The sequence below is a fragment of the Acomys russatus genome, chromosome 20 (assembly GCF_903995435.1).
Source record: "Acomys russatus chromosome 20, mAcoRus1.1, whole genome shotgun sequence".
NCBI lineage: Eukaryota > Metazoa > Chordata > Mammalia > Rodentia > Muridae > Acomys > Acomys russatus.
The window spans coordinates 71,695,106-71,713,619 of record NC_067156.1 but is presented as its reverse complement, the minus strand read 5'-3'; the positions used below and the strand labels follow the sequence as shown (position 1 = coordinate 71,713,619).

The 18,514-nt window shown below is 38.3% G+C and overlaps 1 protein-coding gene across 3 annotated transcripts in view; it reads right to left on the bottom strand.

Annotated features, from left to right (window-relative positions):
* Window positions 1-18,514, bottom strand: part of Neto1 (neuropilin and tolloid like 1) — a 117,135-nt gene that overhangs the window by 41,162 nt on the left and 57,459 nt on the right. Inside the window, exons 5-6 of one of the 3 annotated variants that reach the window (XM_051163883.1) lie at window positions 764-805; window positions 522-649 (exon numbers count right to left, since the gene is read on the bottom strand). The exons of the other annotated variants lie outside the window; for them this stretch is intronic. Coding sequence (XP_051019840.1) covers window positions 522-649; window positions 764-805 — 170 coding nt within the window. The remainder of the gene's footprint in view (window positions 1-521; window positions 650-763; window positions 806-18,514) is intronic. 3 annotated transcript variants of the gene reach the window in all.

Genomic DNA, 18,514 nt, shown 5'->3' with positions numbered 1-18,514 from the left:
CCAGGTTGGCCAACAGAAAGTCAGGAATGTTTGTGCCTTGGAAAATATGAAAAGCTTGAACCAAGGAAGTTAGTAGGCAGCTACAGAAGAACTGGCCTTCCTATAGCTGGGTAAGTGCTCCTAATTCCTGTCTTCAACATCCGTCCTTTTTACACTTGTATTTTTACATGCCAGGGCTACATTATTTCACAGAACTTACTCATTCATTCCTCAGAGGTAACTTTAATTAGAAACTGCAAGTACTCTTAAGAACGGCACTTACATAACATTGCTCCTAGTGAGACATCCAACCTGGCACTGGGATCTAAGTTCCAGACAGGCAGATTTGCTTCCGGGTCTCTTGTTCTTTGCCCACCCTGCTCAACTGTAGTTCACACTGGAAAGCTAGGTTAGACTGGTAGACAGAAGTCTTATTTCCAAACAAAGGGATGTCTAGCTCATGGTGCATTTAACGCTTGCCCCAGTTCTACCGAATGATGTGAAAACTAGACGTGGGTGTGGGTTTCACCTTGGGGACTGACCTTGGATCGCGGTGGGGCCCGAATGTACCACTTGCAATCCACGGCTTCGCTGGCAGATGCTTTGCCTTCCTTCATAATCTGAATGGACTCCACAATTCCTTCAGGGCCGCCCATCTCAAACTCACACACTAAACAATAAGAGGCCAAACACATAGAGATGGACTTTGAGTAATAAACCCAGAGTATACTTAATTGCAGAAAACAATGACCTCTGCACATTACTAAATTTCTCTCTTACCAACCTGGCAATGGTTTCAAAACTCCAAGGTCCTTAAAGTCGGGATCTTAAAAATTGAGAGAGAGAGAAAAAAAAAACAAAGTTAGTCCTTTTCCACATACATGCCCTACAATGACATTGATTAATATTCCATCATATTATGCAGGAAGTAGCCTACACACACACACACACACACACACACACACACACACACACACACACACACACACACACATTAGAGAATTTAAGTGATAAAATAAAAAGTACATAATAATATTAAGTCAGAAATTTCAAAAGTATGTCACTATAACCATATATTGCTACTGGCTTTTTCTCACTACAAAAGGAGCTGTTTGAAACCTTCAACACCATTGCTGTATGTTATACTCAAACTCATGATATGGTTTTGTACAGAATCTTCACAGATAAGTCATGGTGAATCACTCTTACTGATGTACTTTGTGTTCTAGCTCAAAGGATTCTGCGAAGTGTTGAAGCACACTCTTGCCGGGGGGGGGGGGGGGGGGGTTAGCAGCCTGGAGTTCACGTGTCAAAGTGAAAACTACTCTTCCTTTCTAGTTGAGAAAGCTGCCCTGTCGTCCTGCCATCTCTGGTTCATACCATTCTAGCTTTAGAGTGTCCCTTGATTCTTTACTTTGTAAACTTAATAGCGGCCCCCCCCTTTTCCTATCTTGTTCTCTGTGAACCTAGTCTTACAAACCACCCCCTTTTTGCACGACTGCATGCTTGATGGGAATTTTCGCTCATCATAAGTTTTGTAAGTGTCCTTGTTAAAAGGCAAAGATGATGCCCTCAGTCTGATTTCCTGAGTTTTGTCTTAGAGTAGAGGAACACAAGCCCATGCTGTGAGCCTGTAGGGGGCGTCTGAGAATGCTGTGCCCATGAACACACAAGGTGCTGGTACTTTTTCTTGGTACATTGCAGATCTTCTGAATTCATGTGCAGTGGACCATTTCATTGTTGAGAGGCCCTACATTCGAACACGCCAGCTCCGATGACAAGCTGAATGAAACACACCCCATAGGAGGAACATTTCTCTGATTTGAAACAATATATGTCCACAGAGCCTGGCCGGTTTGAATCTAATTTTTTTCTTACCCATTGTAATGTTACCAATGGCTATGATATATGATCAGAGACATTGTGTGAGTAATTTAAAGTGAACTGTGGAATTTAGAATATTTTTTCTATAATAAAACTAGTACTGGATAAAAATCTTTCAGTTTGAAATGTTACGTGTGTGTGTGTGTGTGTGTGTCTCAAGAATGAACTTGAATTGCAATATGAAAAGTCATTGTTCATTATGGAAAGAATTAGGTGTATATACTAAGACCATGTGAGTTTATATGACATCTGTATCTAGGAGTACCATATCCTGTGCCCCTGTGGGTGAGCATGGCAAACATTCACGTGCAGACTTGTGTTGGTGGCTTTCATTGTTTGCTTTCTTTCCATTAAATGTTTATGTGAACTGGTCTGTTGACAGTGAGATATGTAGTATTAACCATGACCTTTCCCTAATGCATCAACTATTTTCACTCACTTTGCTATAAAATCCTACTAGAATTTATGTTGCTCACTGAATCAAGGGGAAAAAACATTTTAACCAATAGACTGTTGTTTTTACAACTACTTGAAAGTAGTTCTTTTAATGCTATGGGACAAAACGATGCATAGGGTGTGTACATCATTTACATTAAACTGTTTACCGGTGGGAATGTTTTTCTTTTGTCAGCATCGATAGACATCTCATTAGTTTTTCAATAAATATGTATTAAATGCCTGTGATGTGCAATAAAAGCCTACATTTTATGTAACATTACTCATGTTTTCACTATTAAGCAGTCCACTCGTATAGAGAGGAGTCAATCATGTTTTCTGGAAAAACCAAGCTTTGGAATAGGCCAAGGTTGTAAACAACTGTAAGCCAACACTTCAGAGTCAGAGGCTGGAGTCACTCCAAGGTCAAGGACACCTTGGTGTGTACAGCCTCTAGGGCTATACAGTGAGGCTTTGCTTCCAAAAGTTAGTAAGCCAACATAGCAGTATTGCTTACAGGGTGCAGTTCAGTTGAAGAACATTTGTTTGGTTTGGGTAAAGCCATGGGAACTATTTACATCCCAAACCAGGACTTGCCACCTCATGTGTGTACATTTTTCTTATTTGCTTTGCTCTCTTTATTATTTGGCCTCTTCTTAAAAACATATCTTTATCAATGCACATGACCACCTTCGCAATGAGAAAAGTTTCAGCTGTTCATGGGTATAATTTTGAGGGGGAGGGAGTTAAGCTAATGTTCTATCTTCCAGTTTGAAGGGAAACATCAGTCATATTTATAACCCATGCCACATCGCGTTGATATGAATGCCAGTATTGGGAAATAAAAACTTATTTTGTCTTTGTATTAATAATGATCATAATTATGCTTAAATACTCTGACAAAATATGTCATTGTGCTTCTGTTGGAAATACCATAATTATAAATTCTTAATGTGATCTGCAACCAAACAATTAAAAGCATATTTGAAACAGCCTACAATGGATTTAAGTGCATAAAGTTTGATTGACTGTTCAAGGTTATTTGGGGCAATGACACAAATTATTGTGTAGATGCACAGTAATTTTGAACATAACAACCAGCCTTCTATTCTCTCAAATGTCTCTCAGTGTTCCCCACAAGGCAACCCTGATTTAATTTTAAACACGTAAATGAATCTGTGAGAGTTGCTCAGCTTCCCACTGTCCTCTGGGTCTGATCACAACAGCCCCTCATCTGTTCTTCCTCTGGACCCAGAGCCCACGGCTGGCCCTGCTCTCCCCCATACTCCTGCTTTCTCTGATAGTCTCAGAGAACTTTCCCAGACATCCAAGTCTAGAGGAGCATTACCATTTTCTTTCCTCTCTTGTTATTCTCATTACAGTTTGCAATCATTTTTCTCCATGCTTATGTTTTTTACTAACAACTTATTTCCCCTCCATGAGCCCATGACAACTTAGTCTCCATGACATAGCATGTTTATGTAAGACCCAGAACATTGTGCATGGTCAATACCATTAAGGAATTAAACACAATTCTATATAAAGAAATATGTAGCATTTTATTCTTGATTCATTGTTCTGTATATATGTATGTTTGCAAATTTTTAATACCTTAACTTTTTCTATCTATGTATAGGCTCTGGTTCATAGATTTCCACTGTAAACACACCAGTGTAGATGCAATGAAATAGATCACTTTGTTCTGACACTTGCTGGTTGAGCATGCAGCTGTGTCTTGTTCACTCAGCCTTTCACAAGTTCAGGTTGTCAGGCCAGACAGGACAGTGGTGGTGCATGCCGTTAATCCCAGCACTCGGGAGGCAGAGGCAGGCAGATCGCTGTGAGTTCAAGTCCAGCCTGGTCTACAAAGCGAGTCCAGGATAGTCAAGGCTACACAGAGAGACCCTGTCTCAAAAAACCAACAAAACAAAACAAAACAAGTGCAGCTTTTCATGTAACAACTCTGGCCCAAAACTCGATAAGGAAGATATAACTTAGTGAGATTGGCTTATAATATCTTTCTAAGAAATTCTCCAGATTCTTTTCTTACCATGGTCAGTCCTGAATCATCACCTACTTAACATTTTTAACTCTGCCAGCTTTTTTTCCAGTGTAAGTTTGTGCCGTACATATATGCAGATACAAACATCCAGAATCAGTGAACTCAACAAAAGGATGCCTAACCTGTCATGAACATCAAATTTCATATGATGATGTAAATGTGCTTATAGAAACCAAATCATTTGTTGGTGTTTCCAGAGATATCCTAAGGTGGAGCACTGTTGGTTACAAACATACGCATGTTTAGATGCTCTCTCCCTTCACTCAGTGGTGCTAGAAGACACTTGCTGTTTTCAGTTTCGTCTTTGTCACAACTGTGGTATCACAACACACACTAGGCACTGCTGTGCTGTGCTGAACTGTGAGATTTGCTCTTGCATTCACATGAAAAACAGCCAGTGCTAAGACTTCCTGCCCATACTTTAAATCTTCCCATGCACATGTTTATCTACTTTTTATCTACATGTTTGAAACGTTTTACATATGCTTACATTTTTGAGTCCTAATATTAGAAGACTTAGTTGCATTATTTGCCTTAAAACAAAAGAAAATGTTTCTATTACATCTCTCCTCCAGTGAAAACAGATATTACCTTAGAAAAATTAAAATAAAAGACTCACTGCCTCTTCAGCATCTACACAATTTTCTCAAAGGGAAAAATAATGAAGAAATATAATTTTGAACAGTTTTCTTACTTGTGGAAGAGATGAAAACTACATGAAAAATGAAGTTGAAATAAAACTCATATCAGTCTCATAGATGCTACAAGTGTATTTCACTGGGATTTAGACAAATACTGTAGGATAATTTTATTATACAGTTTGATAACAGTACTAGTTTGAGCCAGATATTTAAGAATTCTGGAAACCAGGCCTAGATATTTACATATAGACACTGTAACTTCTTCAAAAGCCAAATATTACTGAACAAATCACAAATGGAGAAGTCACTGCAGCATCTTATAGGGTAAGCAATTGTACTCCTAGAGAAACACACACACACACACACACACACACACACACACACACACACACACACACGGCTCAAAGACTGATGGAGCCTCAGAAACCGCGTTTGCTGAATGCACTCTGGATGGGGATCAGTGAGCGAAAGCAGGACACTGCCACCTCTACACATTTATAGTCACAGCAATCTCTGGACTAAAGCATTTAACTCAGACAATAAGGCAGAGCTCACATTACTGATGCAGTGTTATTCCAGAGTTGGACAGAAGTGGCTGTTCATCTTCAATTTTACCAGAATTTGACCAGTATTAACTATGAATGAATCAGCAAAAATAGTCTTTTATTTGAATGCTTGGTTATAAGTACAAGCTATTTTACAATACTGAAATTGCCATTTAATTTCAGAGTTTATATAGTGTACAGCTTGTACTAAAAAGGTCTATTTGTAGCCACTTAGCAAAAGCAACAGTGTTTCAAACAGTTGATGCTTAGGGAGGAACCAAGACTACAGCACAAGCCACAGCAGCCAGCACCGTGGTACAAACATTTTAGAGGTAAAAATTTACTTAATATTCCTGATGAATCACAGATATATGTCTGCATTGAATACATGAACCCTAAAAGAAGTGTCTTAATAATCCCGTCTGTGAAATGCAAACTGTCAATAAGGCGTTTTTGCTTTAAATTGTCATGTCTGGGTGTTTTCTTTTGAAAACCATTTCCACAGTTGTTTACGCTATGAGCTGATGTGTGTTTTAAATCATGGAACACCATTTCGGCTTGAAAGACAAATTGTAATTATTCAAATTTAGATACTTGCCAGACTTTTTCTTGAAAATGAACAAAATGAATCTGTTGACTTAGAGAAAACAACTGCCAGTGTTGCCGGCGATGAAACCTAAGTTTCTAGTGAGGAGAACACATTTGTCATTGTGTGCCTGACAGCTTCCCAATATTTGGAGACTTTTAAAGTGAGGTGATTACTGATATGAGAAAATATGATTTCTGATATTTCATAAGTAATTTTGTCAACATTTGTTAGATCTGCATAGCAGTAATTTGTAGACTACCTATCAGACCTTGACTAGCTCTTAATGCACCTACAAGGGTCTGCATAGGTACATGGCCTATTTAGGAAGAAAATACATGAATGCAGTTAATGTATTAGAATATGAAATAGTCATTGATGTAGCTTCGTCATACTTATCATGATTAACCATTTTAAAACTGACACCAGATGAAGCTTCATGTGGCTATAAACAATAACTACTATTATTTGAAAACACTTTTGAAATATTTTCCTTTTATCCACTACACATATCTATGAAGTTGTATTTTCTCTATGACTACTCTGAACAAAGCACACCATTGTGTAGCTGTAAAAATCTAACCTTATTTGAGAGTTGGAGGATTACATTTGTAAAAATATAAAAACAGTGTCTTTTCCACTAATATGTCAATGGTCTTTTAATGTATGCTTTGCTTTTTATATTCATAATTGGCTTACTGGAGTAATATTTTCATGATTTATAAGTAGATTTTTTAAAATAGTCTCAATTTAATTGGATAATTTGTCAAACACTGAATGACCCAGCCATTGCTGCATACTCTTTGAGGTTTTGTAATTTATCAAAGAGGAATGGCCATCAGTCTCTAGAACTCTTGCCCTCGCCAAGCCTATCACTGTAGCATGGTCAGCTCTTACCAAAGAATCCAAGATTGCAACTGAATGCAGAAAAGCTGGAACTACGCTCCTGATGCTATCTCAAGAAATTTCTTGTTTTTAATAGCTGAATAGTATTCCATTGTGTAAATGTCCCTAGTCAGCCAGAAGAAACCTTAAGAGAACGATGCCCTATTTCCTTTAAGGGGCATCAGGTAGGGTTTTTTTGGTTGCTTTCTTGGGCTGTAGAGGGTTATTATCAATGGGAGTTGGTTACAAGTTATTATTGATCTTATTTAGAAAGAAAACAAGGTTAGACCCAGAAATGTCTCTCTTATCCCTTACCTTTCATTCTTAGGTTTGGAGATAGGGGTTGAAAAGAAAGATGGGCAGGGATACAGAAATATACAGGGAAGATAGAACAAAAAGTAGATTAGTGAATCTGCTCCTCAGCTTAATGTCTCAATTGTCACTCACAAGGTTATTTTCAATTCATTGGTTTGAAATTTTGTATAGAGATGCAAAATAAGTTTAATTCTAGATACAGTGTCATAGCAGCCTTATTCACAATAGCCAGAACCTGGAAACAGCCTAAGTGTCCGTCAGTAGAAGAATGGATAAAGAAACTTTGGTACATATACACTATGGAATACTACTCAGCTATTAAAAACAAGGAAATCCTGAAATTTGTGGACAAAGGGACAGAACTAAAAATGATCATACTAAGTTAACACAGAAGCAGAAAGACTTACATGGTATATACTCACTTATCACTGGAAACTAGCCCAAAAGGCATGTCCCATGAAAGTCTTCACTTACCAGGAGATTGGGATAGATGTGAGGACATCCTATTCAAACTCTAGGTAAGAGAAATACAGAGATGGGGAAATAGAAGGACCCAGAGGGTCCTAGAAACCTACAAGAAGAACATCATGACTGGTGGATCAGGGCCCAGAGGAGTTTGCTCAAAATACTGCACCAACCAAGCACAATACAAGCAGTAAACATTGAACCCCTACTCTGATCTAGACAATAGACAGGACATTCTCCACAGTTATGTGGAGAGCGGGGATTGACTCTGACATGAACTCTGGTGCCCCATATTTGACCACCTCCCCTTGGTGGGGAGGCATGATGGCACACAAAGAAAGAATAAGTCGGGTACCAAGATGAGACTTGATAGCCTGTGACCATATGGTGGGGGAGGAGGTCCCCCTCAGTCATAGACCTAGGGGAGGGGAATAGGGTGAAAGCAGGAGGGAGGGAGGAATGGAAGGATACAAATGATGAGATAACAACTGAGCTGTAATCTGAACAAATTAATAAAATTAAAATTAAAAATTCTAGATACAGTGGTATAGAATTCAAATGTAAGTTTATTCTTCACACACATTTTATATATTTTTCTAGTCTAATATGAGGTATTGTACACATAAAACTCAATTATAATACAAGGTTTACATCCAATACTTTGAAAGTGCTATTGCAGGCTGTTTAGGATAAATAAGTCTTACAAGTTGATTATTAGCTGCTCAGATCATGGTCATGTCAATTGCTGGTCTACTTTTATCACAAGAATATACATCTTAGATGTAGCAGATAGATATGATTCTATAGAAAGATAAAGTAGGATAGTTAGATAAGGTCTTCAAAAACCTTAGAGACATACAGAATATGGCATTTAAAATGTTTTTTTATTATTTTAAAAATTCACCGACAATGAGACAGGTTAGCTCCTGGTAAAACCCAGCCTACTTCAAAGAGGATGATGAGCATCAAAGAACCTCCTTATGGAGATAGCCTCAAATGTGACAAACAAGCCATTGGGAAAAATGTCCTCGATTCTACCACAGACAGAATTCTGCCTAACAATGGGCAAGCTTGGTTGGAAGCTGAGTCAACGGCCAAATTCTGCCAAGAGAGGGTAAGCAAGTCCTCAATAGTTGCTGCCTCACAAATATGTCTGTCAAACATATTAGGCCAGAAGGCTAAAGAAGATGCTCCAAAATAATAGAGAGTTTTGGGTGACTATTTAGGTAGCAAACTGTCTCTGTCATCTTCTCATTTGGGAAGCTGCTAACCTGCACTCCCTGTGTACTCAAGTAATCAAGTTTATTCCTTCTTAAGTCTCTGATGGGGTTGAAGACCAGGTAGCTTAGTTTTTTAGTTGTTTAGGGGTTAAGATGTTTTTAGTTCTAGATTGATCTTTTAAGTTGATAATGATGAGATATGATAGATATTGATTTACATTCAGAATTTTAGACTCAGCAAGATAAGAAAGATATTTTCTTCAAGGCTGTCAAATAAAAATAGTGAAAACAGTAAGAGTGTAACATTTATATAATTCCCGATTGTGTCATGGTTCTTCTTGCTTTAGGTAGTTTATTGTATTTATGTGTAATAATATAAATGTATATGTAAAAAAAATGTTTAAAAAAAAAAGAAGTTTCTAATGTCTGAGCAACCTACCACAAATTGCTCTTCAAGTGAATTACTAGGAATTGGGCATGTCACAGGCTTTTTCTCTAAGTATTGTTTGACAACTTCACAAAAAATATGATTATAATGGACCGAAGCCTTAAGCAATTCAATGTTTTCTTTTGAATCTTGAAGAAAGCCCCAATATTTCTAGGAGTGGTTCCCTATCTTAATAGGAGAGTCTTCTTGGTGTGACTTGTACAACTCACCTGTGCCAGTCTACCACAGAACTCAATGCTGTTGCCAGAAGATAGCAGTTCATGAGAAAACATGGCTAGCTGACCAGGCTGCATGGAATACTCAGTGGAGAGGGCTCAACAGGGCATGGGCGCATAAGATAAGTCAATAGGAAGCAGGCATGAGAAGCCACACGGAAGCCCACTTTCTCACAAATTAGAAGTGGAGAGATGTGGAGCTCATGAGAAATAAGTGAAGAGAGTAGGGTCCTGATGGCTAAAGGGTTAATGAGGGATGGACCTGGGACTAAGGAATCTTCTGTGCCCCAGTGTGTGAGTGAGCCAGAAGCATGGGTCTAGGAGGAAACAGTCGTGGAATCCCACCAATTAGTGGGCTAATTTAAAATAAAACTGTAAGAGCTTAAATTGAAATGCCGTGGGAGTGTGGAAAGTGTCACTCACTCTCAGAAGCCTTGGGCTCATGAAGGAAAACGCGCTCTACACCATGATATGCCTCCCTTAGGTTATTGGCCAGGGAGGCTCCAGAGGTCTCCAAAACAACATGGGCTTCCACCTCTGACTTGGTTGCCAACTACAACTGTGGGGTCAGACACATTTCCTCGAGACACTTCACACTTTGTCTTCAGGACATAAAAAATTAATCTGAAGCTGACTAGGAACTGTCCTTCCTGTTGGCAGGCTTTCGGAGCGCTGCAAGGCGCTTTGCAGGCTGCTGTGACCTCACGCTGGAACCTGCATACTCCAATAGCAACCAGCCAGGTAAGATAAGTGCCCACTGCTGCAAAAGCTTCAGGAGTGTCATAGGTGACTACCTGCTTCCTGATTGGATTTGAGGCCTACTCCACAGGAGGGAATTTCATGCCAGACACCACGATCCTGGTCAAAAGCCCATGGCAGGGAAGTCAGAGAACAGTCTTAGAGGGAGTTAGTAAATCCTGACTCCAGTTTCCATAGTTATTGACAGTTTGAATCCAGTCTTCTCTCATCATTATTTCCCTCTTCCTAAAAACCAGTGAATGGACCAGAGTTATCCAACAAGCTCTGCTATTCACATTGGATTATAGAAAACAGGCTTTTCAAATGGCCTTCAACCTGTTACTTCTTTATCAAATGGATAAGAAATCAAATATGAGAGCAATAAAAATATGAGAGTGTTATTTGCAATTTCCTGTAAAATAGTATGAATTAATATAGCATAGATATTTAAATGTAAAATACATTGGCCATAGGAAAACACAATATTTCGGCAGAAAATTTTGTTTATGATTCAAAGGAACATGCAGGACCTAGAACTAATTTAATTTTAAACATTTTACAAATTTCTGGATCTACAATTTTCTGGATTTTAAATAAAGTAGAAATAGCATAATAGATTTTTGTGAGTTAGAGCTTCATTAATGTTTATAGGAATGATAAGACTTTAATTTTTTTTTTTAATTTATGTACCTAACTGAAACAATGATTGTTTTATCATTTAAGCACTCCTAGCTAAGAGCTGTTCATTGCTGCTAGCTTCTGAGGGCTGAGGAGGAGAGACAGGTTTCTCCATGTGTGTGACCCTTGTTAAGCTGCCTATGCTCTAGCGGATGGCTGTATGCCATGGCCATATGGCAACACTAATTAGACTCTGCAGATTATTGAAAAAAAAAATAATAAAGGAGATGGCATAAAATCAGAGGGGGCAGTCTGCAAGGATAAAGAGATAAGGAATAGATATGACCAAAATGCACTCTGTATGTATGGAAGACTCAAAAATAAGCTTTTTAGCATATCGAAATATGATTATCTTAATTTAGTTGTGTTGTTAAACAACCAACAAATGCCTAATAATATCTACCAGAAATTATTTTTATTGACTTAATAAGTTAATCAATCCTTTGCACTCCAACAATGTAACCTGAGATACATAATAATATCACCTGCGTCGTAGCCTAAAGAAGCAGACACAAAGAAATCAAGTAACTCACCTAACAACACACTCTAAGTAGTAATCTTGGGATCAGAAGTAAGCATCTAGTTTCACAATTACATAAGTCTTGTCTTCTAGTCAGATTCGTAAGGATATTTCATTATTTTGGATACTCACAAGAGAATAGTATTAATCTGGGGGAAACAATTGTGCCATAAATAATTAAAAGTTGGGGATAAGGAAAAAATTAACAGAAGATCATAATGGAAAGAAACAGAAGGATAAAGAAAAAAATGTGGACAGTTGTTTATCTGAGGGTTAGCTATTACAGAACATCTCTGTCTTGTTTCTTTCATCCTTCCTTCCTTCTTTCCTACCTTCCTTCCATTCTCTCTGTCTTTTTCTCCCTTCTTCCCTGCCACTCCTCCTCTCTCACTCTTTGCTTCCATCTCTATTTGTTTTTCTCTGTCTCTCCCTCCCGGCCTCCCTTTCTGGCCTCCCTCAAGGGCATCCATGCCTTTGGTAAGCTTTCCTCCTCAGGTCTGTCACAGCGGTCTCATGCGTTGCCTGAACTAAACAGGACACAGGTCGTTCTGGCCTGGAAATCACTGAGCCCGTTGTACAGAACTAGTTAAATGGAACATATCTTGCTGGTACTGAGGTTACAAATAAAACACCTACACTGATCTTGGCCTATTGATTCCCGGGTACTCAATCTTCATCCTTGTACTTTTTAAAAAGATTTATTTATTATGTACACAGTATGCATCAGATCACATTATAGATGGTTGTGAGCCACCATGTGGTTGCTGAGAATTGAACTCAGGGCCTCTGGAAAAGCAGTCAGTGCTCTTAACCGCTGAGCCATCTTTCCAGCCCCCCTTGTACTTTTAGTGATATGAACAGAAAATCTTCCGTGAAGAGTATGAGGAAGTGAGAGCTGATGTGGTAACAGCGGTGTGAAATGGGCTAGGTTCTGTGCCTACTAAAGAGGAGGACACAGCCTTCAATAGTGAGTCTGAGAGTTTAGAAGCCACAGACTATGCTTTTGGAGTTGTGTTCATAAAATAGCACAAGCTGTGAAAGGGGAGAGAATATCCTGGTTCCTCACACGTAGGCCCAAAAAGTTTAACATGGTAGGGCTCTGTAGAACAGTGTGTATGTGACAAAATAGGATTACTCTTACACTGCATTCTACTTGTATCAATCTTAATTAAATGAGTCAAATCAGTTAAAATACAGTTATTAAATTATTGTTTTCTCAATAGTATTTAGTATGGCCACAAAGGAGCCTTCCATATGAGAGCTCAATAAATACACTAATAGGAAAAAAAATAAAGGTGTATAGGTTATGAAAATAGAGCTTGAAGACCTATTCTGATTGCAGTAAATTTGAAGTGCTTCAGTCTCTTCTAAATAGAGTTGGAACCATTTATTGGAAACACTGGGAGAGTCCTCTGTTAGCGCCTTTGGCAAAGGTACCAGAGCTACTATGCCAGGAACCGGACATGCACAGGGGCAGGTGGAGCCATCACAGATCTGGAAGGGAAGAGCAAGTGGAGAATGCCAAACACTGCCACTGCCAACAGACTGGCATGGGACCTAGCAGGAGGAACCTCTTGACAAAACCATGAAGCAGCTCAAGGGATGCTTGGAAGAGCAACTGTTTCTGCCAATCTGATATGCTGAAGAGGTTGCATCTCATCTCTAATTCCCTGTGTCCCGGCTTTTCAGTCTTTGATGCCGGAGATTAAGCACTTGTGCTGTCACTGGGCAACGTCAATGGGTCTGTAAGGTTCCTGATTGAAGGTATTCTACCTTCTAATGTCTGAATTACTTCTCTATGAAAAGATTATAATAAAAATCTACTTGATGTGTTGTTAAGCCAAATATTTGCATTATCTGTTTTGTATACAAATGATGTTAGATATTTCTAAATACACAAATATTCACTCTTTAACATTTGGCATCACAATGTAGGTATAAAATCTCTCTTAGAACTATTTAGGCCAGAATTTGTGACCACAGTGTAAATAGTACCAACACCAAGCTAATCAAGACAATTATAAAGCAATCGAAACAATGTGTCTGATGTCATATTTCAAATTTAGGTGATTCTTCTTAGAAATATGCTATCATAAGGGAACTTGCCTGGCTTGCTTGTGCTCCAGCATTCAATAATGTTTTAGGTAGTGTGATAGTGATTTTCACTATCATCTCCTGGATTTTAGAATCATCTAGAAGAAACATTCCTGGGTGTATCTATGAGGATGTTTCATGAGAAGGGAATGCCCACCCTAAATGTGCTGTCTTCTGTCCCATGCACTTGTTCAAACAAAAGGGAAAATAGAGGAAGCCAGGTGACTTCCATCACCTTGTTCTCTGTTTTCTGGTCTACAAGGATGTGAGGAGTCACAGCTGTATATTTCAAGTATATCTGCCATGCCTCCACCACCATGATGGCCTGTGCCCCCTCAAATGGTGTCATAAAACAAAGCCTTTAGTAATCTGATTTTTTTTGCAGCAAAAAGAAAAGTAAAAATGCAAATAATAATGGAAGTAAAAAAATTATCCAAAACCTCCTGCTTTTTTCACTTACAGTCTATGATCTCATTCTCCCAGACACGTTCTTGCTTACTTATTACAAGGCTGCAGAAGGTGTGAGTGGGTGCAGGAAGTTGGGATATTTTTATGGGTGGACCACTGTAGAACAGGTGTGATACATCTTGTATTAACAAAGGACCTTCTGCTGGTAAAGTTTCAGTTTTAAAAAGTGTAGATTCCACCTGGGAAACTGGGTATATCCAACCTGAAGCTGCAAACAGAACTGCATCTCCTGAATAGTCAACTTCTTCTCCACTCTGTCATCTCTTAAGGACTGAAAAAAAAAAAAGCAAGCACATTTCCCACCTATATCCAAATTCAATTGTAAAGGTGCACTGAAACTGAAGCCTTGGGATATTTAAATAGTTAGAACTTTGCAACAATGTCTTTTCATTGACCTCTATACTATGCAGTGATTTTTTGTTCTCAAATATGTTTCACGTGTACTCAATTTGATTTATTATTTTTGTAGTGGAATGTGTCCTAATTGTAAACAATAAACAATACTTGAACTAAGGTTTATCTATCTATCTATCTATCTATCTATCTATCTATCTATCTATCTATGTTAACTATTTAGTGTGTGTGTGTGTGTGTGTGTGCATGCACGCGCACACATTTATGTATGATGCTGCAATATGGACTCTTCTCCTTTCATCATGTGACCTAAGTCATGAACTTGGGTAACAGACTTGGTGCTGAATGCCTTCTGAAAAGGCTTTGATTGGCTCATTAAACCCTGGATAGTAATTTAATGCACAACAATTTTCAGATGTTTACCAAATCTGTGGACCTATATATTTCTGTGACCTAACACAAATAGTACAGGATATTTGATCGCATTGTGATCAAATATTGTGATCACAATCCTGGGACTGTGACCTACAAGAAACCTGTTTCCAAAGATAATGTGGTTCAATCTTTGATCCTAGAGCTTTCTATTTACTGTAAACAAATATTTGTAACGTGGCTCAACCCTAGCACACACCTTTAAGCCAAGACCTTTCTATAAACAGAATTAAATATAGTTAACCCTATGTCAGGAGGGGGAGCAAGGAAACAGATAACAGAGAGTAAAAAGAAAGGAGGCACATTGAACTGGAGAGTATTTATGATGGCACAGAGAAGGAGGAAGAGCTTTTCTTTCTGGGACATCAGCAAATAGGAAAATCAGCTGGGTTCTTTCTGTGCCTCTCTGAGCTAGCAGGTTCTCACCCCAGCATCTGGATCCAGAGTATTTATCGGTAAAATCAAAGGGTTGTAATTTTGTTTTCAGAACAACATGCAAAAGCACCAAAGACAATCTGAATGTGAGGAGTAAAATAATCCAGGACTGGGCAGAGCTGCAGCCCAAAGCAAAGGTAAACATTTCCAGCTTAGGTTCTGCTAATCTGTTACAAATGGTGATGGGACGCCTTATACTTCAGCCCCTTAGAAGTTCATTTATTTAATTTTATCAGTCATTAGCATCTCCTGAACAACTGAGTTGGAAACTCACCCGCAGATTGACTTCGCTTGATCTGTTTCAGTGGTCACTAGTCTCATTTATAGAGTCTGAACACTCATTCACTCATTTCTTTTCTCTGTATTGTTATGTTTTCCAAAAATAATATCACCACATTTAGACACTCTTTTTTCCCCACGTACCAAAGGAAACTCCTTAGCCATGCCACATTCTGGAAGAGTCCAACTTTACATTTGTCAGCCCCAAGCCCTTTTTTACGCACTTTTTTAAAAATCACAATCCACCTTTTATTATCTCCCTAAGTTAAACTGTTGGAAAATAGAAGGTGAAAAATAATGCAACATGAATTTAAAAACTTTATTAATAAAGGCATGAATTTGAGTCCTGTTTTTTTGTTTTGTTTTGTTTTGTTTTTTTGTTATGGGTGACCTTTCACTTGGATGTCTCATTGACTGCCACACTTTTGAAAAAAATGGATGATTCCCACTTCAACAGTGGGAACTGGGCAAGCGGACCTGGACATGCAGTTATTGTTGATATAATTGCTTTTCCCAAGGTGGCTGTGTCCTTACAACTATAATCATATCTGTTATTCTAACATTGTTGTTTTGGAACTACAGTTAGTAGAAAATGACCAAATGATTAGTACAGTCTTCAGGCAGTAAGTTTACTATAGATAAATACATGACGATTCTTACTGAGTACAAGATGGGAAAATTTTAAAAAAAATGACAAATTCATATAAAGCCAGAAAGTCTGTAAGAAGATCTGGTATCAGAGCCTTCTTTGCTTGATTGCACAGCTGTTCTCTGTCATAAGTAACCCGGTGCCATGTAACGAGATATCCAACAAGGGTATCAGCTTTATAGTAAGCCCACCCACCTCATCTAGTAATATGACGGCAAGTGTGAAAGCACATGTCTGTGATTCCAGCACTCTACTCATGAGGTTGAGGCAGAATTATTATGAGATCAAGGGAGCAGCCTGGGATTTATAGAAAGAGCCCATCTTAAAAGAAATAATAGCTACTATTCAAAGAAGCAAAGTGTGAATTATAAAATAGAGGCCATTCTAGTATTTTAAACTAACTTATAAGAAAGATATTAAGAACAAGGAATTTAATTAAAAAAACAAAACAAAAAAACTAAAAAGCCAGGCATAGGGGCACACGCCTTTAATCCTAGCACTCAAGATGAAGAGGCAGGTGGATCTCTGTCAGTTTGAGACCATGCTGGTCTACAAAGTGAGTCCGGGAATACCAGACCTACACAGAGAAACCCTGCCTATAAAAACAAACACAAACAAACAAACAAATCCTTTTTTAAAAAACCTATTAGATTATCGGAATTCTCAAATTTGAGTGCATGTGTAACTTCAAGTTTCAGTGGATGTGTTACAATCACAAAGTTCTCTTTTCAGTGGTGGTGGACTTAGGTGATGTATTGATACCCAATCCCTAGATGTAAAATCTAGTAACATTCCAATTAAATTATAATTTCCATAGAAATTGTATGAGCCACCAAAGGCTCATGAGCTGAAACCTTTGTCACCACGAGGTGGAGCTAGTGAGAAGTAATGATAAAATAACAGCCATGGCTGCATTGCTAGTTTAAGTGATCATCACTTCATAGCTGGAGCTATTACAGACTCAGGCCCAGCTGAAGAACTGAGGCACTCTGGGCACTGTCTGAAGGCTTGCCTTATCTCCAAAGCTCTTCTTGTTCACACCTCAATTCTCATTTGTTTGTTTGTTTGTTTGTTTCTGTGTCCCTCCACCACCCCCTTTACTCTACATAGCGTTCCATGAGGTGGCCATCATTACTTCATTACAAGGCTTCCAAGCTGGTGCTCTGCCTTAACCACATCATGGCCCAGAAGAAAGGTAATAAAGAGACTATGATTGAATACCCTGAAACCATGGGCCAAAAATAATCCTTTCTTTCCTTAAGTGGTTTTCTCACTTGTTCTGTCATAGCAAAGAAAAGCTAATTACTACCACTGTTTATTAATTAGCAATTTTATCTAAATATGCTCAGATAACTTCAAAGAAATAGAAATGTTGTCACCTAGTATCATTTGTTTATTAATAACTTTTCTATCTATGACAAAGCACTACGTGGCCAAGGCAACATATAAAAGAAAACATTTAGGTTAGATCTATGGTTTTACAGAGTTAGAATGCATGATGACAGAGCAATGGCATGACGGTAGAAACAGCTAAGAGCTGACATCTTGACTCCCAAGCAGGAGGCAGAGAGCACACTAAGAATGGCAGGAGACTTTTGACCCATTGGCATTCCTTCTAGCAAGGCCACACCGACTAACCCTTCCTAAACAGCTCCACCAAGTGGGCACCAAGCACTCAAAGCTCTGAGCCTATGAAGACATTCTCATTCAGAACACAACAACAGGTGTAACAGGAAGCTGTAAAGTCTAGAACAACTGAGAAGATTTTTTTCCGTCTCTCCTTACCTTGGACTATTCATCGTGTACCTGTCATATAGACATCTAGAAACCTGAGATTTCTTTTCTTTCTTCTTTCCTTTCTTTTCGTTTTTCTTTTCTTTTCTTTTCTTTCTTTTTTTTTTTCTTTTTGGTTATATTGAAACACTCTGAGGTCATTGTGAAGAACAAATCTTCAAGACAATGTTTCTCGGGTTGGCCTACTATTTCACCTTTTCCAGATCCAGCCTGTGAGGCCTCAGAAAGTTACTTAATCCTACTTAAGCACTGCTCATTCATCACAAAATAATTGACAACTATACTTCTGACGTAGTATTTCTGTGGATTCAATATATGAATATCTATAGCAAAGACATTAGAAAGAAAACTCATATATATATATATATATATATATATATATATATATATATA